Source organism: Notechis scutatus, chromosome 2 (assembly GCF_049901735.1).
Source record: "Notechis scutatus isolate UNSWTSFEM ecotype Mainland chromosome 2, rNotScu1.2, whole genome shotgun sequence".
Taxonomy (NCBI): domain Eukaryota; kingdom Metazoa; phylum Chordata; class Lepidosauria; order Squamata; family Elapidae; genus Notechis; species Notechis scutatus.
In genome coordinates, this window is record NC_142010.1 from 6867782 (window position 1) to 6894521 (window position 26740).

The 26740-nt window shown below is 44.2% G+C and overlaps 1 protein-coding gene and 1 pseudogene across 2 annotated transcripts; both read left to right on the forward strand.

The window, feature by feature from the left end:
• On the forward strand, window positions 1-26740 carry LOC113430933 (uncharacterized; annotated as a pseudogene). The gene is made up of 5 exons (XR_015747249.1): window positions 1-124; window positions 3377-5417; window positions 5501-5911; window positions 6001-7047; window positions 25359-26740. The product of XR_015747249.1 is annotated as an uncharacterized LOC113430933 (transcript).
• On the forward strand, window positions 15272-18961 carry LOC148131664 (uncharacterized). The gene is given in 2 exon segments (XM_087953329.1): window positions 15272-17053; window positions 17056-18961. Coding segments are annotated over 2 exon segments (771 nt in total). The 5' UTR covers window positions 15272-16872; the 3' UTR covers window positions 17646-18961.

Below are 26740 nucleotides of genomic sequence, written 5' to 3' on the forward strand. Positions count from 1 at the left end.
TAGAAAGGAGGGGAGGAGATGAAAAGCGCAGAGAGGAACTTCCTCTTCCGGATCGCTCATGGGAGGAAGGTGGTGCGCAGAGCGGCATCTGTGCTCTTCCCAGGATGGAAGCAGCAGCTGGCAGGTGAGTTGGGGGCAGCAGGTGGGAGGAGAGTCCGGGAGCAAGTCGGGCTGTTCGGTTCCCTCCACGGCCTGGAAGCAGAGAAGCAACTGGGCTGAAGCGTGTCAGCTGCAGGTTCCTTCCCTCCCCAGATCGGAGCCCGCTGGGGCTGCACGCTGTGAAACTGGTGGCTGCAATTTTCTGCTGGTGGGAAGATCTCAAAAGCCTCTTTCAAGTGACGGTGGATCCTTTGGGAATGGCTCCCCTCCAGAGGTTGTGGGGGCTCCGTCACTGGAGGGTCTTCAGAGGAGATTGGACAGCCGTTTGTTCGGAATGGAATAGGGTCTCTTGCCTGAACAGGGGATGGACTAGAAGACCTCCAAGGTCCCCCCAACTCAATTATTCTGTAGTGGACCTGATGTTTTCCGGGCAACAACATCGGATTGATGTGCCACTTGATCTTGTCTGGGTTGTTTTCCTTCCATTTCTAGCTTACAAGCACCGTGTTTTCCTATTGGTTCCTCCATCCGTGTATTCAGCAGGTTCAACTGTGCTTAAATGCAGCAGTATTTTAAAAATGACTATTGATCGGCCCCCTTAGTGACACAGATGCCAGTCCCAATTGCAGTCAGTAAGTGAGGACTACTTCAATTGGGATGTCACCAAAGGGGTTGTGGAAGGCATTTTCTGCACTTACTTGGAGCTCAGGTAAAACTGGTGCTTCAAATCTTGCAGAGGCTTCAGGCATCATTTCATCAGTTAAAGTCCCCACATATGTAAAGCTAGTGTCATGCAGATTGACAGGTGTGGCTCAATAAAAGACAAGTATGGGTGTTGATAAGCCAATGCATTTATTCGTCTGAATAAAGACTTGTCCCTCCTAAGAAGGAAGGAACCCAGAACATAGTGTAAGGCAGATATTTATTGTTAAAGTTTCAGCAGAAATTCAAGTCCAGAAAACACACAGATGACTGATTCAGCAGGATCATTAACTTCTTTATAAACATAATAAAATGAGTGAAGTTTACAATACCATTTGTAGATTCTTTCAACACAACCTAAGCAAAAACAAGCAGCAGCATCTCAGAGCAGATAACAGTTTTAGCAAGCAAGCAAGTTAGTTTCAGTTTCAATCTCAGCAAAGCACACAGAGCCAAACCACACCCAGGCTGTCATCTCCCATTGGCTGGTCTGTTGCCATGCTTACTCACTTGCTGACTTGTTAACCATGTCTCTGCCAGTTAATGAATATAATCTGACATTTATACATTTCTTTGCTTTTGCTTTATTACATAAGAGACAGCTGGCACTTGACAGATAAGATATAGAAATATAGAAAATCTCTCCCCAGGACTTCCAGATATACAGTCATGTGAAAAAGAAAGTACACTCTCCTTGACTTCTATGATTTTACATATCAGGACATAGTAAAAATCATTTGGTCCTTAGAAGTTCTTAAAAGTCGGTAAATACAACCACAGATGAACAACAACACATGACATATTACATCAAGTCATCATTTATTTGATAAAAAGAAAGCCAAAACAGAGAAGTCATGTGTGAAAAAAACGTATGATTCAATAATTTGAGCTCCCGTTACTTGTCCCAGCTTCTGCCAACCTAGCAGTTCGAAAGCATGTAAAAATGTAAGTAGAAAAATATGGACCACTTTGGTGGAAAGATAACAGCGTTCCGTAAGCGTTCGGTGTTTACTCATGTCGGCCACATGCCTATGGAGATGTCGTCGGGTCTTCGGACAGTGTTGACTCTTCAGCTTTGTAATGGAGATGAGCACTGCCTCCTAGAGCCGAAAACGACTAGCACATATGTGCGAGGGGAACCTTTACCTTTACCTAACAATAATAATACAATTAAATATACATAATCCTTGTCTTCCAACCACTAACCTTAACATGAACATTGTAATTATGTTAGATTCTTTTATATATCCGTGTGTATAATTTTCCCAATTTGTACTCATCTTTTTTCCCCATTTGTTGGGGGGGGGGGGGTTCTACATTCACATCTTTGTCTTTAAACAATATCATTCTCTCTTTATGATTCTTTATCACTTTTTCCATAAATACAATTAAACATCAATAACGTTTCTTCATACAATGTATTTGTTGTTCTTGAAGATCTTCAAGAAGCGCATTAGATATTTCCAAACGTCCACATTGCCTACTGAAATAGAGTAAAAGTCAAGTGGTCTTCCAGGTGTTATTTATTTTCGCTCCTTTCCTTTGTTTATATTAAACAATTATCACTTTCCCTTGTATTTCCTACACTGCAGTAATATTCCTCCAGTTGATGGCTCCCTTGCTCCAAATTCCAACATTAAACAGGGTGCAAAAATCAAACAGCTGATTGTCAACAGATGGAGGAGGGGTTAAAAATAAAAATAAGAAAACCAGTTTCTCTCAATAATCACTTTTCAAGACATTGTTAAATCTTTTCCAGACTTTCTCTGTTTTAAAGCTTCCATTAGATATGTCTTTCACATCTGAGTCTTTAATCTTTCTCCATGTATCCAGTAGCTGCTTTCTTAATGTTTGGAGATTATTTTTTCAAATTATTTTATCTTTAGAATAAAAGTTGGAAGGTATCTCACCCAGTTTCAATGTTCTGTCTATAAACCACTCCAGCATAATTCTTATTGTCCCAGTTGTCACAGCTTGCGACTTGTCAAAATGGCCATCATCCCTGCTGCCATTCGGGAGAGCTTTCTTCGGACCTAACGAGGAAATTGTGGTTTCCTCGTGACCAATGAAGCACCTCTTCTTCCTTCACCACCCCTCCAGGGTGGCTTTGACCGTGTAGGGTCTCCCAGCAAGCAGGTACCGGCTGGTTTTCACAGAGCTCGGTGGAGCTCCGCTAATTTTTAGCCGTTCCTGCTGTGATGCCAACCAATCTCACCATTTGAGGCTTTTCAGAAAAGATTGGACAGCCACTTATCTGAAATGGTATAGGGTCTCCTGCTTGACTAGGGGCTGCATTAGAAGATCTTCTCCAAGGTCCCTTCCAATTCTATTATTCTATTCTGTTCTGTTGCAATGATATTTATAATACCCTGATAAGTAAAACCATAGAAATGAAAGAGAGTGTACTTTCTTTTTCACTTGTCTGTATTGGAAAACAATCATTTGCACTGCTAAGAATTTATGATTGACCCAGTCAACAAGTGAATTTCATCATTTTTCATTGTAATGTAAATGTTTTTCTTTTTTTCTCATCTTCTGCAACCATTAAAGATACCCTTTTATTTCAATCTAATAGACAAAGAGGATGGCAATAAGAACACTCTGCACAACCCAGAATAACAAGCAACATTGAATAGCAAAGCAAGTCAGTCCAGAAATCAAAATATTTTCCATTTCCTTCAGAGCACCACACAATTCTTCACCTTCCTCAGCAGGTGAGAGAGAAACGAGAGAAAATGAAGAAGAGATTTCTAGCTGGGAAAAGTAATGTGTGAAAATCAAGCATACGTTACATGAAAAGTCAATGGAGATTATTTTTCCATTCAGCAAAAGAGGGAAGTAAAAAAGTCAGTGGGGAGGAAAAGGTCAACTGGAAAGCCGTGTAGAGCAAAGAGTGTTGCAGTCCTCATTCTGGGAGGAAGAAAATGACCAGTAAATCAAAGCATCACTAAACAAGGGATCATCCATATTCTTGATGTCCTCAAGAATATTAGTTGTGTAAAAGCTCCATAGATGTGCCAGTTGTGGGAAAGATACAACTTGCAAATCACAGTTGATTATGCATGAGAGGATCCAGACTGGAGAAAAGCCTTACATATACACTGAATAAGGCAAAATCTTTGATCAGAACAACTCTGTTGTGGTTTTCAGAAGGATCCATACAGGAGAGAAGCCTACAAGTGATTGTGATGCGGTAAATGCTTTAGCGACCATGGCAACGTGGACTCACACCAAGGAGAAACCGTTTGAATGTCCTGATTGTGGAAAATGTTTCTGTGATAATTCTAGCCTGGTGACACACCAGAGGACTCACACAGGAGAGAAGCCCTTTGAATGTCCTGACTGTGGGAAGAATTTCAGTCAGAATTCCAGCCTGGTGACACACCAGAGGATTCACACAGGAGAGAAACCTTTGAATGTCCTGACTTGGGAAAAGTTTCAGTCAGAATTCCTACCTGGTGACACACCAGAGGATTCACACAGGAGAGAAGCCCTTTGAATGTCCTGATTGTGGGAAAAGTTTCAGTCAGAGTTCCAGCCTGGTGACACACCAGAGGATTCACACAGGAGAGAAGCCCTTTGAATGTCCTGACTGTGGGAAAAGTTTCAGTACAAATTCCAGCCTGGTGACACACCAGAGGATTCACACAGGAGAGAAGCCCTTTGAATGTCCTGACTGTGGGAAAAGTTTCAGTGAGAATTCCAGCCTGGTGACACACCAGAGGATTCACACAGGAGAGAAGCCCTTTGAATGTCCTGACTGTGGGAAAAGTTTCAGTACAAATTCCAGCCTGGTGACACACCAGAGGATTCACACAGGAGAGAAGCCCTTTGAATGTCCTGACTGTGGGAAAAGTTTCAGTGAGAATTCCAGCCTGGTGACACACCAGAGGATTCACACAGGAGAGAAGCCCTTTGAATGTCCTGACTGTGGGAAAAGTTTCAGTAGAAATTCAGCCTGGTGACACACCAGAGGATTCACACAGGAGAGAAGCCCTTTGAATGTCCTGACTGCGGGAAAAGTTTCAGTACAAATTCCAGCCTGGTGACACACCAGAGGATTCACACAGGAGAGAAGCCCTTTGAATGTCCTGACTGTGGGAAAAGTTTCAGTACAAATTCCAACCTGGTGACACACCAGAGGATTCACACAGGAGAGAAGCCCTTTGAATGTCCTGACTGTGGGAAAAGTTTCAGTGAGAATTCCAGCCTGGTGAGACACCAGAGGATTCACACAGGAGAGAAGCCCTTTGAATGTCCTGACTGCGGGAAAAGTTTCAGTGAGAATTCCAGCCTGATGACACACCAGAGGATTCACACAGGAGAGAAGCCCTTTGAATGTCCTGACTGCGGGAAAAGTTTCAGTACAAATTCCAGCCTGGTGACACACCAGAGGATTCACACAGGAGAGAAGCCCTTTGAATGTCCTGACTGTGGGAAAAGTTTCAGTACAAATTCCGGCCTGGTGATACACCAGAGGATTCACACAGGAGAGAAGCCCTTTGAATGTCCTGACTGTGGGAAAAGTTTCAGTACAAATTCCAGCCTGGTGACACACCAGAGGATTCACACAGGAGAGAAGCCCTTTGAATGTCCTGACTGTGGGAAAAGTTTCAGTCAAATTCCACCTGGTGACACACCAGAGGATTCACACAGGAGAGAAGCCCTTTGAATGTCCTGACTGTGGGAAAAGTTTCAGTACAGAATTCCAGCCTGGTGAGACACCAGAGGATTCACACAGGAGAAGAAACCCTTTGAATGTCCTGACTGTGGGAAAAGTTTCAGTACAAATTCCAGCCTGGTGACACACCAGAGGATTCACACAGGAGAGAAGCCCTTTGAATGTCCTGACTGTGGGAAAAGTTTCAGTGAGAATTCCAACCTGGTGACACACCAGAGGATTCACACAGGAGAGAAGCCCTTTGAATGTCCTGACTGTGGGAAAAGTTTCAGTAAAATTCCAGCCTGGTGACACACCAGAGGATTCACACAGGAGAGAAGCCCTTTGAATGTCCTGACTGCGGGAAAAGTTTCAGTAAAATTCCATGTGAACCCAGAGATTCACACGGAGAGAAGCCCTTTGAATGTCCTGACTGTGGGAAAAGTTTCAGTAGAATTCCAGCCTGGTGAAACACAGAGGACTCACACAGGAGAGAACCCTTTGAATGTCCTGACTGGAAAAGTTTCAGTAGAATTCAGCCTGTACACCAGAGGATTCACACAGGAGAGAACCCTTTGAATGTCCTGACTGTGGGAAAAGTTTCAGTACAAATTCCAACCTGGTGACACACCAGAGGATTCACACAGGAGAGAAGCCCTTTGAATGTCCTGACTGTGGGAAAAGTTTCCGTCAGAGTTCCTATCTGGTGACACACCAGAGGATTCACACAGGAGAGAAGCCCTTTGAATGTCCTGACTGTGGGAAAAGTTTCAGTACAAATTCCAGCCTGGTGACACACCAGAGGATTCACACAGGAGAGAAGCCCTTTGAATGTCCTGACTGCGGGAAAAGTTTCAGTACAAATTCCAGCCTGGTGACACACCAGAGGATTCACACAGGAGAGAAGCCCTTTGAATGTCCTGACTGTGGGAAAAGTTTCAGTCAGAATTCCAACCTGGTGACACACCAGAGGATTCACACAGGAGAGAAGCCCTTTGAATGTCCTGACTGTGGGAAAAGTTTCAGTACAAATTCCAGCCTGGTGACACACCAGAGGATTCACACAGGAGAGAAGCCCTTTGAATGTCCTGACTGTGGGAAAAGTTTCAGTACAAATTCCAGCCTGGTGAAACACCAGAGGATTCACACAGGAGAGAAGCCCTTTGAATGTCCTGACTGTGGGAAAAGTTTCAGTGAGAATTCCAACCTGGTGAAACACCAGAGGACTCACACAGGAGAGAAGCCCTTTGAATGTCCTGACTGCGGGAAAAGTTTCAGTGAGAATTCCAACCTGGTGAAACACCAGAGGACTCACACAGGAGAGAAGCCCTTTGAATGTTCTGACTGTGGGAAAAGTTTCCGTCAGAATTCCTATCTGGTGACACACCAGAGGATTCACATAGGAGAGAAGCCCTTTGAATGTCCTGACTGTGGGAAAAGTTTCAGTACAAATTCCAACCTGGTGAAACACCAGAGGATTCACACAGGAGAGAAGCCCTTTGAATGTCCTGACTGCGGGAAAAGTTTCTATGATAATTGCAGCCTGGTGAGACATCAGAGAACTCAACACAGGAGAGAAACTGTATGAGTGTCCCGTTTTGGATATAGTTTCTGTTGGAATTCCAGAGTGGTGATACACCTAAGAACTCACACAGGAGAGAAACCATAGGAGTGTATCAAGTCCGCAGCATATGAATCCTATTCGGAAGAGGCTCAGAGTGACACCTCCTTAATTCACAGGAGTATAAGAACAGGGATTAGGTTATAAAGAAGATAATTTGCATGTTTTTTTCACTGATAAAGAAAAACACGAATCAACTTATCAAAACAGAACTGCAACTGACAGGTTAGGAATGCAAATTAGAATACGGAAAAATAAGGTAAGAGAACAGCTGTCAGCTCTAGACCAATTCAAATCACTGGGTTTGGACAGGCTACATCCCAGAGTTCTGAAGGAACCAGCAAAGGTGATTTCAGAACCACTGAAACATGTTTCAAAGTCCTTGGAACACGGGAGTACTTTAGGTAGACCTCAACTTACAAGAGTCCATTTAGTGACCGAAGTTACAATGATACTGAAAAAAGAGAGTTATGATCATTTTTCACACACGACCGTTGTAGCATCCCCCCATGGTTGTGTGATTTATGTTCAGATGCTTGACAACTGACTTATAATGGATCCAGTGTCACAGTCATGTCATTCCCTTTTGTGACCTGCTGAGTGGCAAAGTCAATGGGGAAACCACATTCACTTAACAACAGTGTTACTCAGGAGGGGGCTGCTGGGGGTTCGCAGGGTTTCGGGAGAGCCCGTAGCTAAGATTCTGTGCAGTTCAGGGAGCCCCCAAATCCCACTCCTTGCTGGCCCTGCCCACCCTGCCCCTCCCCTCCCCGGAGTCCCCATGTAGCTTGTTTTAGATGCAGGTAAGTGCAGGGCATGTGCGGAGGCTTGGGGAGGGCGAAAAATGGGCCTCCTGGAAGATTGGGAAAGCCGGAAATGGGCCCGTTTCTGGCTTCCAGAGAGCCTGGGGAGGCCATTTTTGCCCTCCCGGAGGCTCGAGGAAAGCCTCCGGAGCCTGGGGAGAGCAAAAATGCCCCCCCCCAATGGTGCAGGAGGCTGACTAGGCCACGTCCACCATGGCTATGCCCACCCACCAACTGGGCAGAGAACCCATTGCTAAAATTTTTGAAGCCCAACCCTGGTGTTACTAATTTAACAACTGCAATGATTCACTTAACAAATGTGGCAAGAAAAGTCATAAAATGGGGCAAGGATCACTTAACACATTTCTCACTTTAACAACATAACTTTTGGACTGAGTTATGGTTGTAAGTTCAGGACAATCTGTAACTGAGGACTGGAAAAGAGCGGATGTTGTTCCCATCCTCAAAAAAGATATATCCAGGAATTTATAGACAAATCTGCCTGACATTAATACCCGGTAACATCTTGGAAAACATATCCAGGCAATCAATCTGTGAACACCTAGAAGCAAACAAAGTTATAACCAGTAACCAAAATGGGTTGATCAAAAACAAATCATGCTAAACTAACATTTCATTCTTTGACAAAGTGACTAAATTAGTGGACCAGCTGAAAGGCTGTGGACATAGTATACTTAGTTTTCAGTAAAGCATTTGATCACAACCTTCGGTAAAGCACTAGATCACAACCTAGTTCTTGGCAAGCTAGAGAAATGTGGGATAGCCAGCCACCACAAAATGGGTTTCTAACTGGCTGACAAATTATACTCAACGTGTCGTCCTCAATGGAACTACACCCACATGGAGGGAAGTAAACAGTGGGGTACCCCAGGTTGCATTTTAGGCTCAGTACTGCTCCAAATCTTTATAAGCGGTTTAGATGAGGGAATAAAAGGTGAACTCATCAAATTTGCAGATGGCACTCAGCTGGAAAGAATTTCCAGAAGATAAGGTCAAGATCCAAAAAGACTTGAAGAGTGGGCCCTATCTAACAAAATGATATTCAACACAGGTAAAAATAAAGTTTTACACTTAGATAAGAAAAAACAATGACATAGGTACAAACTAGGTCAGTGATGGCTAACCATTTTGTTGTCATGTGCCAAAAGTGCGCGAGCACATACCCGTGTCTATAATGCAATACCTCTATGATCCCCCTGCACGCCACTGCGAAAGCGCACAGAACCCCATCAGCTCCCCCTGCTCCCTGTGCATGTGCACATGCCCCCGCGCATCCCATTTTGGGCCTTGTAGGCCTCCCTGCAGCCTCCTGGGAGCAAAAACAGGCTGCGGGAGGCTGCCCTGCCCCCTGTCTATGCGCGGCAGAGACCCAAAAATCAGCTGGCCAGTGGGACGCATGCGTGCATGCAATGCTGAGCTGGGGCGATGGCTCATGTCCCCAGAGAGAGGGCTCTGTGTGCCACCTGTGGCACGTGTTGCCATAGGTTCGCCATCACGGAACTATGTGAAACCTGGCTTAATGCCAGTAACTGTGAAAGGGATCTTGGAGTCCTAGTGGACAATCACTTAAAAATGAGCCAATGGAATTATTTAACACGTTTGCTGAGGAGCCAGTCCTTAAGCACCCTGACCCCGAACAATCATTCATGGTCTAGGCAGATGCCAGTGATGTGGCCGTAGCTGGGCGCAGTACTTCAAACGGTTCAACTTCGAATTAAAACATATCCCCGTTGGGGGGGGGGGGAAGAACCTACTTGCTGATGCCTTGTCCAGTAAACCATAGTTGAACAGCTGTCGCAAGGAGGTAATTCATGCCATTATCCCACCCACCCCAGCCGGTGACCCAAGCCATCACCTGTGGCGAAACTAGATGTTGAGACACTACCGGGGAAACCTGATGACAAAAAGGCTGAAAACGCTGCTCCCTGAAGATCCATGGTTCAGTGACAACAAAGACGCCCTAACCCTCAAAGACGGCCTAACATGAAAGGGAACTAAGCTGGACGTCCCCACCAGCTTGAGACTTCAAGACCTGCAGCGTAGCCATGACTCCAAACTGGCGGGACACTTTGGCTACTTGAAGACCCTGCACCTAACCAGAAGGAAGTTCGGGTGGCCAAAGATGGAGGCAGACATGGAGGACTACGTGAAAAGCTGTGCTATTTTTGCTGCCATGAAGAAAAGACCTGGGAAGCCCCTTGTCCTCCTCCAGCAAGTGGCAGACCCAAGCTGGCCCTAAGAAAAAATCGCCATGGACTTCATAGTCAAGCTCCCAGAGAGTGGCGGGAACATGGTTATTTGGACAATGATTGACCTATTTTCAAAGCAAGCCCACTTCACAGCCTGCTCAGGGTTACCTTTGGCCAAAAGCTAGCTAGGATGTTTATAAAACAAATCTACAGGCTGCACAGGGTGCCCCGCAGGATCATTTCTAATAGGGGTGTCCAATTCACTGCAAAATTTTGGAGGGAGTTTCTAAGGGCCATCGGGTCCACATGGCTTAGCTCAGCTTTTTATCCGAGCACGAATGGCGCAGTGAACAAGTGAACACCATGGTCGAGCAATATGTAAGGTGCTATTTTGGGAGTCCAATTGGGCCGACCTGCTGCCTTTTGTGGAAGTCGTTTACAACAATGCAGTGCACAGTAGCACTTGGCCTGACCCCCTTCCAGGTCACCAGCAGCATAGAGTTTGTCCCTATGCCTCAATTATCCAGGGAACTGCCATCCTCCGTGTCCCTGAGTGAGGGGGTGGAATGGTTGAAGCAGGGGTGGGAAAATACAAAGTGGGCTTTAATAGACATGGCGAAGATTTATAAAACGCAAGCCAACGAACGCTGGTCCCCCCCCCCCCGTCTCCTTTCCAGGTCAGTAGCAAAGTGTACTTGTCAACAAAGTATCTGAAACTAAAGCTGCCAAGTAAAAAATCTGGGTCATAGGGACGTTCTTGATAGTGAAAGTAATAAACCCTGTAACTGTTCAGCTTAGAGTCCCATGCTTGTTAGGGAAAGTGCATCCGGTTTTTCATAGCAGCCTGTTAAAGCCGGCAGGAGGCTTCCAGCTAAGGATGGTAGACCAGAAGTCCCAAAGCCTGTTGTAATACAGGGGGAGAAACATTATGAAGTAAAAAAGATTTTAGACTCCCACTTGCATGAGGGTAACTTGCAATACTTATTTCATTGGAAAGGATATTGCCTATCTGAAGCTACCAGGGTTAAGAACTGGGATGTAAAGCTGATAGATTGATTAAACACTTTCATGACATATCCTCAAAAAAATCCCACACAACCACCTGGGGGGAGGGAGAGGAGGTTGAAGTTGGTACAGATTAACCCTCTTAATTTCTCTTTTGTAGGAGGTCCGTCTCAGCTGAGTGGGGGAGCAGCCTGTCAGCCCTGAAGCCATGTTGGAGCATCTTCGGGGCTGCCACAATGAGGCCGGCCGGAGCTGTGGGAACAGGAAGGGAGAATAGAGATAACTGGGGACTTGCAGCCAAAATAACATTCTTTCTCCAGTGAATCAAGGACATTCCCACCAGGTGTTGGGGAGAAGTGGACTGGAGCCAACTGGAGTTGGGACTTTGACTTGATTGGACGATGTGATGGACGTGTGGACTGGGGGGGGGGAGAACTTTGGGTTTGATTTGGGTGGGGACAACCTCAGGTCTTTCAGAGTTGGTTTTCACCAGCTGTGCCAATATGACCTGCCTAATAAATTCATACTTTGAGGAAATCCCAGGCCTCAAGAGTTTTGATTGAGTTGGGACTGTTACTTGGAAGCCTGACAGATGAAGCAGAACCACCAAGCACGTGTGGTTCTGGGTAGCTGACCACATGGAGTTCAGAGTGGGGGGTATTTATACCTTGTCTTGGGCTTTGCACTTGAACTTCCTGTTTCTGTGGAAGAACATGTATTCTATTGGCTGTTGTCAGATTCCCATGGGGCCATGTACAAATCCTAGGAGTTTATCTGAGGTAAGCTTAGTTGAAGTTTGACGGTGATGCAATGAAGGGGCATTCGGCAATTCCTATTGTGACTGAGGGCTAATCCTACCTCTTGGGTGAGGGTATTTGCTTATGAATAGAGCTATCTATCTCTTAAGTGCTGACATCTGCTGTGGGCTATTAAGAAAGGTGGGGGCTGCTTTCTCCCTCCAGGGAAATATAATATTCTGCCTTTTTAATATTTCTCAAAATATTTCCTTCTTCTAGGAGAGGGGTGGGTGCTAACTTTTTCCAATATCCCCCCTTTTTGCCAAAATATGTGTGGGTGACACACACATTTTTCTGGCAAAAGATTAAAATTGAACAGACTATGGATGCAAAGAGGAAGGCATTGATAGAGGCATTAGTAAAGTATCCCTTGGCTCCCAAAAGGAGAGCTTTCAACCTATGAAGATCTGGCAGCCAGGGCAAAAGTTCTGTAAAAGAAATGTACAGTATCCAATTTTCTATGCCAATTTTCAGGTGTTTGATTTCACTTTCTGTGAGCTTCCAGTCAGGTTTGAAGAAAGCACAAGCCCCAAAATTCCTCACAGCCATGGTTTTGCATTATTGAATAACCACAGGTTGCCCATTTCCAAGGGTTTCTCCCTGAACCTGCCTTAGATTAGCGCATCCAGGATTTGTGAGGCCAAATGGAGGTTAGCCAGTGTGCAATCCAGGCTATTTGGTATTTTTCAAATTACAATTAGCCCTGGGAGTCCTTCTAATAAGACCACCAGTGCAACATATTCAGTTTTACTGAGCAACTGGGCAGCATCATTTGTGAGTCACAATCAGGGCTTGGGGTTTAGAGGTCTCTTTTCCGCTACTTCTTTAGGGAGGGAAGTGCCTGAGGGGCATGCCCCCTCCCCCATGGAATTAGCAGGGAGATATGACTGCTTGGTCCTTAGTTGCCACAGAGCAAAAACCTAGGAGGAGCTTTGTGTGGAGGTAGGTGAAGGGGATAGCCTCAGTCTGATTCTGAGTGGTACGTGTGTATGCAGCTACACAAGTATCCTGGACAAATTTCCCTCCCACCAGACAGAAGTCCAAGGTGTTCAGAACTTGCTGTGCCAACCGCTCCCAAATGTCATTCCCCCATGAATCCATTTAACAAATTACAACATAAGTGAAGCAAGAAAGAAAATCTTACAATGAATTTCCACCCTCCCCCATAGTCTTTCTGGCTGTCTTCTGGGGATTGAAAAGTGTCTTTTAGTCCATTTCAGGGTCCTTTCATGTCTGCTGGGTGCTATTAGGCTTGGCTTGGTGGTAAGGCCAGTCAGTCAGGCTTGGGAAGGTCTGCTTCACTCTGGTTGCTGTGATGAATTTCTAGTGGATGGCTGGATCCAAACCCAGTTACCTGGCTGGAATGGATGGTCTCCTCTGGAGGCAGCACCTGGGTCAGTGTGATCAGCTTCCACAGGTTGCAGAGTCGTCTCTGCAGGGCCCCCTCTTCCCTTTGTGGGTGACTCTCCCAGGAAAGGCTTGTTGGAGGATAAGAGATTGAGATAGCGTGGGGGTGGGTGGATAGCTTGCAGGCAGGGTTTGAAAAAGAAACATCAGTACTGCAGTTATTGAACAGATAAACCAGTCTCAACAAATTGGTAACATTACAGATGGGAAGAAGAAGTTGGATTCACATGCTTAGGAAAAGGATGGACAGATAAAACCATTTAAACACATACAGTAAATGCAAGAATGAAACTTTTCCTGTAAATGAACTTAAAACTTTCCCTCATAACCTTGGGCTGTTCTTAAAGGTACAGAGAGGGAAGGAAAAAAGGTTCTCTTCACCCTGTTTTGTTGGCCAGACCAACCCAGGGTGAAGGCATTTTCTTTCATTGCTTTCATTCTTTTTTTTTTTTCTAACAATTTAAAATTCTTATCTGTAGGGATCAGATACATTTAACTGTTGCAATTACCTCAAAGGCACACAAAGACTGAAAAACAGACAGACAGACAGACAGACAGACACAAACAAGGAGAAAGGAGAGGAAAACAGAACTCTTGGGTTTACACCCTGGTTTCCCACCATACATCTCAGTTAACTCAACTTAGGAAGGCAAAATCTTAATAAATATAACATGTGGTTGCATGGAAGACAGAAAGGAAGAGGGAGAACAAACTAACAAACAACCCCCCCCAACATTCCTATTTATATGTTTCCATTTTCTTTTAAGTACCTTTATTTAGCCAAATTGGTTTTCCAGCTTCATCTCTGAGCAAAGACCATCATTTCTCATAAATTGCACATGAGCTTCTTCCTCATTCCCGCCTGGGCGGGCAATTGCTTCTCATCCCAGGCATCAAGGAATTCCCCTTAGGGGGAGAATACCACAACCCTTGAGCTATAGGTGGATCTCCGGCAAATCGGGTCTCCTAAGGAAACTCGCCCCATCACAGTTTTCAGACAAAAAGGGTCTGGGAGGACTCTGGTTCCCTTCCCAGAGTAAGGACCCTTCCTACCAAGGGAATTCTGCTGTCAGTTTGAAGGCCAAAAAGGGGCCCGGAAGGAATCTACTGTTCTCTGAAGAGAGTAAGGGTGCCTCCTTCCCTGACATTTCACCCCGCAGCAGTTTTTGGACTCAAGGAAGATGGGAGGACCTCTGCTTTCCTTCCTTGAGGTAAGGACCCCTTCTTCCTGCCACACTTTTCGAACTCAGGAGAGTCCAGGAGGACCTCTACTTGCTTTCCAGAGATAAGGACCCCTCCTAACAGGACTTCCCTCAGTAACTTCCCAGCTGGTTGCCCAAGTTCAACTCTCTCATTCACTTTTCCATTCCATTTTCACACAGTCTCTCCTTTCTCCCTAACAGAAGGTCTTGCGCTCTGGCGTGATTCCCTAAACTTTCCAGGCTCTGTTGGTGGAACAGATCTATCCAGGGGTGGGATCTGGCTGGTATAACTACCGGTTCTGTTGCTCTGCGTCACGCACGCTTTGCACGCGAGTGCAATTTACAACCTGCTGAGCTGCCCGGACAGCTGAGCAGCGCTGCATGCAAGTGCGCAGCGGTTGGAAAAGCCCTTTTCCCCTGCTTTTTCAACCTCAGCTATGTCGCGCAAAGCAGCTGCGGTTGAAAAAGCAGGAAATAAAGGTCAGGTAACAGCCCGGGTGGGCGGGCGGGCCAAAACAGCAGCAGACATAGAACTGGTTCTATGTATGCTCTCTGTCTGCTGCTCTTCAGAACTACCGGTTCTACAGAGGTGGACAGAACTGGTAGAATCCCATCCCTGGATCTATCTGAGCAGGGGTGGGATTCAAAATTTACCATCACCAGTTCTGTGGGCATGGCTTGGGTCATGTGACTGGGTGGGCGTGGCCAACTTGACATCACTCACGGCAAGGTGGGGGCGGCACCTTGCTGTGAGTGACATCGAGTGGGCCACACCCACCCAGTCACATGACCGATGCTGCAGAGACAGGGCGATCACCTACGTACCTTACCTTTCCCCCCCTTCCGCCCTTGGGCTGACAAAATGAGGAGAAGACTTACTGAACTTTTCTGCCTCCATTCTCAGCAGAGCTGCTCAGAAGGCAGCTCCTGTGCCCTGCCTGTCCCTTTATGGTCCCTCCTCCCCGCCGCGTCGAAGTACCTTAAAGGGACAGACTGCGGCGGCTGACTTCCGAGCAGCAGCAGAGCGAAGGGAGGCAGAAAAGTTTGCCCAAGTCTTCTCCTCCTTCTCAGGCATACACACACACAGAGCGTGCACACAACTCACGGCGCCGTAAGGACTCATGGCTCACCCACACACCATCTCCTCACAGAAAGTCCTCCCGGCACTGTGTGTGCACTCTCTGTGTGTGTATGCCCGAGAAGGGGAAGACTTTTCTGCCTCCCTTCACAGCAAAGATGCCCTGCCTGTCCCTTTATCATCCCCCTCCCCTCCGTGTCAAAGTACCTCAAGGAGCAGGACATCTTCCAAGCAGCAGCAGAGCGCCATGAGATGTCTGCATGCTCTGTGTATGCCCATGAAGGAGGAGAAGACTTGGGCAAACTTTCCTGCCTCTCGCTCTTCTGACACACACTGGCCAGGCAAGTGAGCAGCATCGCATGGGGCGGAAGACAGCACAGGCTCAGCCATGCAGCTTCCCTGCCTGCCAGGAGGAAGAGCTCTCCCATTCTCTCTGCTCAGCCATGCGTTGACAGTATTTGCTTATGGATAGAGCTATCTTAAGCTATCTCTTAAGTGCTGACATCTGCTGTGGGCTATTTAGGAAGGTGGGGACTGCTTTCTCCCTCCAGGGAAATATAATATTCTGCCTTTTGAATATTTCTCAAAATATTTCATTCTTCTAGGAGAGGAGTGGTTGCTAACTTTCTACACTACATATTCCTTCGCTCCCCAGATTTTATTCCATTGATGGTGCATGCTTTAAAACTGGTTCTCCTTCGTATTAGGGTACGTTAACTTGTGATTTTATGGACATGTTTTTTTTCTTGGAAACTGATAATGCCACTGTTGTCTTCTGTGATGATTTTTTTTTAAACTTCCCTATGTAGCAAACAAACACAGGATTTCCTAGTAGTGCACCATCCATTTAATATCCTGGTACAACTGTGCTTAACCTAGGATTTTTTAAATAATAGCTACCGAGCATCATTTGGGATGTTCAGTTTTATAGACAGTCCTCACCTGCCACTTACAATGGTGCTGAAAAAGTAGACCTTTGTGGCCCTCACAGTTATTTGGGGGTGGCACTGACTTGCAATTATGATAGTTGCGGTGTCCCACAGTCATGGAATCATCATTTGGAACCTTCAGAATTGGCTTCCGACAAACAAAATTGACAGGACGTTGCAAGTCACAGTTGTGGTATGGGAATTGGATAGTTAGTTCGGATTTGTGAGCTGTCCCCTTAAGGGAATGCATCATGGTAAATGTAGTTAAGGTATCCTGGGAAATGTAATCCATGTCACGTGACCACATCTGTAATCCTGATTGGTGATACATCAGAGGACTCACACAGGAGAGAAACCGTATGAGTGCCCAGTTTGTTGAAAAAATTTCAATTGGAATTCACTTGGTGGTACATCAGCGGACTCACACAGGAGCGAAACCATATGTGTGTCCAGATTGTGGGAAAAGTTTCAATTGGAATTCGCACTTGGTGGCACACCAGCGGACTCACACAGGAGAGAAACCATATGAGTGTCCAGATTGTGAGAAAGTTTCATTCGGAATTCTGACCTGGTGAGACACCATGCAACACACACAGGAGAGAAACCATATGAGTGCCTGATTTGTGGGAAAAGTTTCAGTCGGAATTCTTACCTGCTAATACACCAGAAGATTCACACAGGAGAGAAACCATATAAGTGTCTGGAGTGTGGGAAAGGTTTCAGTCAGAATTCCTCCCTGGTGATACATCAGAGAACTCACTCAGGAGAGAAACCTTATGCGTGTCTAGACTGTGGAAAATGTTTTAGTCAGAATTCCAGCCTGGTGAGACACCAGAAGATTCACACAGGGAAGAAACTGTATGAGTGCCCAGATTGTTGGAAAAGTTTCCTTCGGAATTCTGAGCTGGTGATACACCAGAGAACTCACACAGGAGAAAAACCTTATGAGTGTCCAGACTGTGGGAAAGATTTTAGTACTAGGTCTAACCTTATAAATCATGTGCGTATACACACAGGAGAGAAACCATTTAAGTGCCCCGACTGTGGACAGTGCTTCAGGAAACATTCCACCCTTATCGCACACAAGAAAATCCACATGAGGCCCAAAGTGATGAATGTAGAGAAGGCTTGAATTTCCTTTCTTATGTCCCATCATAAGTCCAGCTGAGAAATTGACTATTTACTTTTTGGCCTGATTCTTTTTAGTCAAATATGTCATAGTATTAGACGTGAAGGAGGGGAGAAATTTGATAATGGCTACCTGGCCATTATCAGCAGAAGTTGCTGGATATTTATTTTTGCAGAAATTGTACAATTGTACAAAAAAAAAAATGGTGGTGTTCTTTGCATTTTTATCATGATAGATTACAGAAATGTCACTTACAAAGTCCCAGCCTTCTTCTACCTGAGTGTCTTCAAGGTTTGAGCCACAGAATTCCCCAACCAGCATCTCTTCAGGGTTGAAACACTCTTAACACAGACTATAGTTAGAGATTGTGGCTCCTCATATAAGGAGAAAGTGAGAGAAGAAGCAGAAGGATTTCCAAGTTTATCTCTTTCTAATTGTTCCAGGAATTCATTGCATCAAGCATGTCTGTTCATATTATGTCAAGAAGGAGGCACCGATGTGGAAAAAAACATGAATAGCAAATACTGTATATTGGGGCAGTGACAAAAGCTGTGTAAAATTTCAGATATAAAGGCTGTTCTTCCCTGCGGGTGACTTTAATGGAGAACAGCTGTAGGAATATTGAGTTGAGGAGAAAAGGGATTGTGGTTTTGAATACAGGATCTCCAGCTTTATTCGCAACTCCTGCTGTGATCTTCATTTGCAAGTGCCTCCTTGTTAGCCTTTGACAGCTGGAGGGTGAGAGCAAAATCAAGGGGCTGATGCATTTGTGGTCCCCCACCCTTTGGGGAAATGTGAGAAAAAAAATTAAACAGTAGCTGTTTCATTGCTAAAAGGGCATTCCGTAAGAATCATGAATAGCTTTTGAGAAAGACAAATAAAGGCAGGTGTCGGCATTTCTGTAAACATTGGGGCGAACATGTTCCCAGAACATGGGAGATATTTCCTGTTCTTTCACTTTTCTCCCAGGCCTCCTTAATTGTTTTTTAAAAATTCATTCAAATTTTTTGTAGCAGCAAAAATGACATTTTAGCAATGCAGACGAATGGTCCAGATTTTGCTGGGATCGGAAGACACCAAAGAATTCTAAGATTGTTCATTTCACCAACACAGTTCAAAAAAACAGATTACAATTTTTTAAGTGGGTCACATTGCATGCGATCCCTTTGCAAAGGACACTCAGTGAACAGGAGCAGATCAGGACTGGCGTGTGGAGAAACCAAGAGGCTCTCTTGGCCAGAGTCTCAACCTCCAAGTGACTTCGAATTTAATGTGCAAAATTTCTAAACTTTTAAAATAATAAAATTATATTTAATCCATTTTCCTTTCTCTCTTTCCTTGGTGTCATATTTTGGTGCACATCTTTATCATGTCTCGTTATGATTAAAAGTTGGAAACCTTTGCAATGATCCCAAAGCCTCTGACTCTCTTACAGGGCTATATAAATATATCAGATAAAATTAAATAAAGCCAACGTAAGAGTCAGAGGGGATGGTATACAGCAGGGATGGCCCACTGCTGGATGCATCCCATGCTGGCCACACCCATGCCCCGTTTAGTGAAGGGGGAAAATCCCAATATGTCATGTGACAACACCGTGACAACGTGAGTTTGACACCCCTGGTCTACAGCCATAAGTTTCCAATCGGAGGAACAGTCCATTTCCTCAGAATCAAACTTTGAAGCTGAAATTGAAATATGTAAAATCTGTGTTCTATCTCATACCCTGTACAACAGGCGCACACACACATATACTAGTTGGTAGGGACCCACCAAGCCCCTTGAAGGGGAGTCAGAAGTTGTCTTTCTCCTGCTGTACATTCCCTCAGGGAAGGATCAACCTGACATTAATACCTGGTAACATCTTGGAAAACATATCCAGGCAACAAATCTGTGAACACCTAGAAACAAAATAATAACCAGTAGCCAAAATGGGTTGATCAAAAACAGAACATCCCAAACAAACCTTATTTCATTCTTTGACAAAACGACTAAATTAGTGGAGCAGCGAAATGCTGTGGACATTGTATACTTAGATTTCAGTAAAGCATTTGATAAAGTAGATCACAACCTACTTCTAGGAAAGCTAGAAAAATGTGGGATAGACAGCACCACCACAAGATGGATTCCTAAGTGGCTGACAAATTGTACTCAACATTAGTCCTCAATGGAACTACACCCACACGGAAGGAAGTAAGCAGTGGGGTATTCTCAGATTGAATTTCAGACCTAGCACTTATCAAAATCTTCATAAACTATCTAGACAAGGGAATAGAAGGGAAACTCATCAAGTTTGTAAATGACACTAAACTGGCAGGAATTGCCAACATCCCAGAAGACAAGCTCAAGATCCAAAAAAGAATTGACAGGCTTGAACAGTGGTCCTTATCTGACAATATGATATTACATAGATAAAAGTAAAGTTTTATACTTAGACAAGAAAAATCAACTCTGGAAAGAGTGCAGTGAAGAGAAACAAAGATGATTACGGGGTTGGAGGCTAAAACACACGAATAATGGTTACAGGAATTGAGTATCTCTAGTCTAATGAAAAGAAGGACAAGGGGAGACATGATAGCAGAATTGCAATATTTGAGTAGCTGCCCTAAAGAAAAGGGGGTCAACTTATTTTCCAAAGCACCAGAAGGCAAGACAAGGAACAATGGATGGAAACTAATGAAGGAGAGAAGCAACTTAGGGTCTCCTGCTTGATCAGGGGTTGGAGTCAAGACCTCCAAAGTCCCTTCCAGATCTGTTCAGATTGATTGATTGGTTGGTAGATCTTGAAAGCTGCAGCCTTGTACTTGCTGTTGAGTTTGGGGTAATGGCGAAGGCACCAGGTGAAAGACAGAGAAACGCTCAGTTCCAGTCCCACCCGAAGGGCAAAACCATCTGTTCAATTTTGACCAGTCCTCTCAAGCTTAGGAAGTAGGACAGGGGGGAACCCCTTCCAAAAACCCTTGCCAAGGAAACTGCAAGGCCAGGCATCAAGACTGACCCAAAGGCACAAAAAATGTAACTAAGTAGCGCCAGGTTTCACTATTTCACTATTTCTCGGGGGTCGGTTGCAAAGCTCATTGCTAGGAGTTGAAAACGACCTGCTGCCATATAAACAATGAAAACTAATAAGGTACCCATGCTTCACTACGAAAATATGTGATTGGGCAAGTTTTGAGGGATGAAAATAAGGGGGGAAATGTGCTCTGCCTACCAGTATCCATCGGTATTCATCTGGCTAGCTTCCTGTCAGTGTGTGAAACAGTTCAGGGCTGTTTGGAAACTGAAACAGTATTTGCTGTGTCAATAAGAAGGAGACAGCAAGGAGACTGGGCGTGGCTCAGCTCAACTGCAGTTGGAACAGATTTCTTTTCAGGTGGAGAGGGGGGAGTAGAACTCCTTAGCATCGGAGCGTGTTAATAATATAGGAAATACTAATGCTCTGATGGTCATTTCAAAAAATCCTTTCTTAGCAAGCACCTAGAAGCCAAGAGAAACATACGTGCCAAATTTCAAGTTTGTAGGCTTTACAGTTCTGGAGATTTCGTGATGATGCGTGAGTGGTATTTCGCGTTTATATACAGTAAATAGAAGAAGAAGATGAAAACATCTTCCAAATGCTTGATGGAGACTGGACAGGCATGTTTCCACCTCCTGTCGCTAGATGGCAGTAAGGAAACATCTGTGACAAGAAAGACTTCCACATCTTAGTGGCATCTGTGCTTGAGGTTAAAAAAGGAGTTTTAAACCATTGAGTACTTCATTGCTAGAAAGGAGGGGAGGAGATGAAAAGCGCAGAGAGGAACTTCCTCTTCCGGATCGCTCATGGGAGGAAGTTGGTGGGCAGAGCGGCTTCTGTTCTCTTCCCAGGATGGAAGCAGCAGCTGGCAGGTGAGTTGGAAGCATCAGGTGGGAGGAGAGTCCGGGAGCAAGTCGGGCTGTTCGGTTCCCTCCGCGGCCGGGAAGCAGAGAAGCAACTGGGGTGAAGCGTGTCAGCTGCTGCAGGTTCCTTCCCTCCCCAGATCGGAGCCCGCTGGGGCTGTACGCTGTGAAACTGGTGGCTGCGATTTTCTGCTGGGGGGCGGGGGGAGATTTAAAAAGCCTCTTTCAAGTGACGGCGGATCCTTTGGAAATGGCTCCCCTCCAGAGGTTGTGGGGGCTCCGTCACTGGAGGGTCTTCAGAGGAGATTGGACAGCCGTTTGTTCGGAATGGAATTGGTCTCCTGCCTAAACAGGGGATGGACTAGAAGACCTCCAAGGTCCCCCCCAACTCAATTATTCTGTAGTGGACCTGATGTTTTCCGGGCAACAACATCGGATTGATGTGCCATTTGATCTTGTCTGGGTTGTTTTCCTTCCATTTCTAGTTTAAAAGTATTGGTTCCCCCATCCGTGTATTCAGCAGGTTCAACTGTGCTTAAATGCAGCCGTATTTTAAAAATGACTATTGATCGGCCCCCTTAGTGACACAGATGCCAGTCCCAATTGCAGTCAGTAAGTGAGGACTACTTCAATTGGGATGTCACCAAAGGGGTTGTGGAAGGCATTTTCTGCACTTACTTGGAGCTCAGGTAAAACTGGTGCTTCAAATCTTGCAGAGGCTTCAGGCATCATTTCATCAGTTAAAGTCCCCACATATGTAAAGCTAGTGTCATGCGGATTGACAGGTGTGGCTCGATAAAAGACAAGTATGGGTGTTGATAAGCCAATGCATTTATTCGTCTGAATAAAGACTTGTCCCTCCTAAGAAGGAAGGAACCCAGAACGTAGTGTAAGGCAGATATTTATTGTTAAAGTTTCAGCAGAAATTCAAGTCCAGAAAACACACAGATGACTGATTCAGCAGGATCATTAACTTCTTTATAAACATAATAAAATGAGTGAAGTTTACAATACCATTTGTAGATTCTTTCAACACAACCTAAGCAAAAACAAGCAGCAGCATCTCAGAGCAGATAACAGTTTTAGCAAGCAAGCAAGTTACTTTCAGTTTCAATCTCAGCAAAGCACACAGAGCCAAACCACACCCAGGCTGTCATCTCCCATTGGCTGGTCTGTTGCCACATATCAGGATATAGTAAAAATCATTTGGTCCTTAGAAGTTCTTAAAAGTCGGTAAATGCAACCACAGATGAACAACACATGACATATTACATCAAGTCATCATTTATTTTGTAAAAGGAAAGCCAAAATGGAGAAGTCATGTGTGAAAAAACGTATGATTCAATAATTTGAGCTCCCGTTACTTGTCCCAGCTTCTGCCAACCTAGCAGTTCGAAAGCATGTAAAAATGTAAATAGAAAAATATGGACCACTTTGGTGGAAAGATAACAGCGTTCTGTTAGTGTTCGGTGTTTACTCATGTCGGCCACATGACTATGGAGATGTCGTCGGGTCTTTGGACAGTGTTGACTCTTCAGCTTTGTAATGGAGATGAGCACTGCCTCCTAGAGCCGGAAATGACTAGCACATATGTGCGAGGGGAACATTTACCTTTACCTAACAATAATAATACAATTAAATATACATAATCCTTGTCTTCCAACCACTAACCTTAACATGCACATTGTAATTATGTTAGATTCTTTTATATATCCGTGTGTATAATTTTCCCAATTTGTACTCATCTTTTTTCCCCATTTGTTGGGGGGGTGTTTGTGTGTTCTACATTCACATCTTTGTCTTTAAACAATATCATTCTCTCTTTATGATTCTTGATCACTTTTTCCATAAATACATTTAAACATCAATAATGTTTCTTCATACAATGTATTTGTTGTCCCGTGCTGAATCACTAATATTTTAATATTTAAAAAATTACTCAATATTCCACCATAATTCCAATATCTCAATTTTCTAGAAACACCAATAAGGCCAATTATTAATAAGGTTTAATCCGTCCCAGGATTATATCTCTAAGTCCCCTGGTCTCCTTTTTTCTTTTTCTTCTATCACCTTTCTTCTTTTACCTCATAGGATGTTCTATCAAGTAGCATTAGTAATCCAAATCCAAATTGCCCCACCAAATTTCCTCAAATCTTTCAAATCAGCCTTCCAGTGAACAATTTCAATACAGTATTACTTATTTGTAATTCAGTTTGTCTTAAAGATCTTTAAGAAGCACATTAGATATTTCCAAATGTCCACATTGCCTACTGAAATAGAGTAAAAGTCAAGTGGTCTTCCAGGTGTTATTTTGCTCCTTTCCTTTGTTTATATTAAACAATTGTCACTTTCCCTTGTGTTTCCTACACTGCAGTAATATTCCTCCAGTAGAGGGCTCCCTTGCTCCAAATTCCAACATTAAACAGTGCAAAAATCAAATAGCTGATTGTCAACAGATGGAGGAGGGGTTAAAAATAAAAATAAGAAAACCAGTTTCTCTCAATAATCATTTTTCAAGACATTGTTAAATCTTTTCCAGACTTTCTCTGTTTTAAAGCTTCCATTAGATATATCTTTCACATCTGAGTCTTTAATCTTTCTCCATGTATCCAGTAGCTGCTTTCTTAATGTTTGAAGATAATTTTTTGAAATTATTTTACTTGGGTTAGATCTTTAGAATAAAAGTTGGAAGGTATCTCATCCAGTTTCAATGCTCTGTCTATGAACCACTCCAGCATATTGTTCCAGTTGTCACAGCTTGCGAGTTGCCAAAATGGCCCTCATCCCTGCTGCCATTCGGGAGAGCTTTCTTCAGACCTAATGAGGAAATTGTGGTTTCCTCGTGATCAATGAAGCACCTCTCCTTCCTTCACTACCTCTCCAGGGCGGATTTGACCCTGTAGGGTCTCCCAGCAAGCAGATACCGGCTGGTTTTCACAGAGCTCGGCGGAGCTCCGCTATTTTTTAGCCGTTTCCACCGCTGTGCCAACCAATTTCACCATTTGAGGCTTTTCAGAAAAGATTGGACAGCCACTTGTCTGTGATGGTATAGGGTGTCTTGCTTGACTAGGGGCTGCATTAGAAGATCTTCTCCAAGGTCCCTTCCAATTCTATTATTCTATTCTGTTCTGTTGCAATGATATTTATGATACCCTGAAAAGTAAAACCATAGAAATGAAAGAGAGTGTACTTTCTTTTTTAACTTGACTGTATTGGAAAACAATCATTTGCATTGCTAAGAATTTATGATTGACCCAGTCGACAAATGAATTTTATCATTTTTCATTGTAATGTAAATGTTTTTTTCTCATCTTCTGCAACCATTAAAGATAACCTTTTATTTCAATCTTATAGACAAAGAGGATGGCAATAAGAACACTCTGCACAACCCAGAATAACAAGGAACATTGAATAGCAAAGCAAGTCAGTCCAGAATCAAAATATTTTCCATTTCCTTCAGAGCACCACGCAATTGTTCACTTCCTCAGCAGGTGAGAGAGAAACGAGAGAAAATGAAGAAGAGATTTCTAGCTGGGAAAAGTAATGTGTGAAAATCAAGCATACGTTACATGAAAAGTCAATGGAGATTATTTTTCCATTCAGCAAAAGAGGGAAGTAAAAAAGTCAGTGGGGAGGAAAAGGTCAACTGGAAAGGCACGTAGAGCAGAGAGTGTTGCAGGCCTCATTCTGGGAGGAAAAAAATGACCAGTAAATCAAAGCATCACTAAACAAATAATCACCCATATTCTTGACCTCCGCAAGAATATTAGTTGTACAAGAGCTCCATCGATATGCTAGTTGTGGGAAAGATAAAACTTGCAAATCACAGTTGATTATGCATGAGAGGATCCAGACTGGAGAAAAATCTTACATATACATTGAATGTGGTAAAACCTTTGATCAGAACAACTCCGTTGTGGTTTTTGGAAGGATCCATACAGGAGAGAAGCCCTACAACTGCTCCCAATGCACTAAATGCTTTAGCGACCATGGCAACGTGGACTCCCACCAAGGAGAAACCTTTTGAATGTCCTGATTGTGGAAAATGTTTCTGTGATAATTCTAGCCTGGTGAAACACCAGAGGACTCACACAGGAGAGAAACCCTTTCAATGTCATGATTGTGGTAAAAGTTTCAGATGGAACTCCAACCTGGTGATACACCAGAGGACTCACACAGGAGAGAAGCCCTTTGAATGTCCTGTTTGTGGGAAAGGTTTCAGTGAGAATTTCAGTCTGGTGATACACCAGAGGATTCACACAGGAGAGAAACCCTTTGAATGTCCTGACTGTGGGAAAAGCTTCAGTGAAAATTCCAGCCTGGTGTCACACCAGAGGACTCACACAGGAGAGAAACCCTTTGAATGTCCTGACTGCGGGAAAGGTTTCAGTGAGAATTCCAGCCTGGTGATACACCAGAGGACTCACACAGGAGAGAAACCCTTTGAATGTCCTGACTGCGGGAAAAGTTTCAGTACCAATTCCAGCCTGGTGACACACCAGAGGACTCACACAGGAGAAAAGCCCTTTGAATGTCCTGACTGTGGGAAAAGTTTCAGTCAGAGTTCCAACCTGGTGAGACACCAGAGAACTCAACACAGGAGAGAAACCGTATGAGTGTCCTGTTTTGGAAATCGTTTCTGTTGGAATTCCAGAGTGATGATACACCAAAGAACTCACACAGGAGAGAAACCATACAAGTGTGTCACATCTGCAGCATATGAATCCTATTCGGAAGAGGCTCAGAGAGACACCTCCTTAATTCACAGGAGTATAAGAACAGGGATTAGGTTATAAAGAAGATGATTTGCATGTTTTTTCACTGATAAACAAAAACACGAATCAACTTATCAAAACAGAACTGCAACTGACAGGTTAGGAATGCAAATTAGAATACGGAAAAATAAGGTAAGAGAACAGCTGTCAGCTCTAGACCAATTCAAATCACTGGGTTTGGACAGGCTACATCCCAGAGTTCTGAAGGAACCAGCAAAGGTGATTTCAGAACCACTGAAACATGTTTCAAAGTCCTTGGAACACGGGGGTACTTTAGGTAGACCTCAACTTACAAGAGTCCATTTAGTGACCGAAGTTACAATGATACTGAAAAAAGAGAGTTATGATCATTTTTCACACACGACCGTTGTAGCATCCCCCCATGGTTGTGTGATTTATGTTCAGATGCTTGACAACTGACTTATAATGGATCCAGTGTCA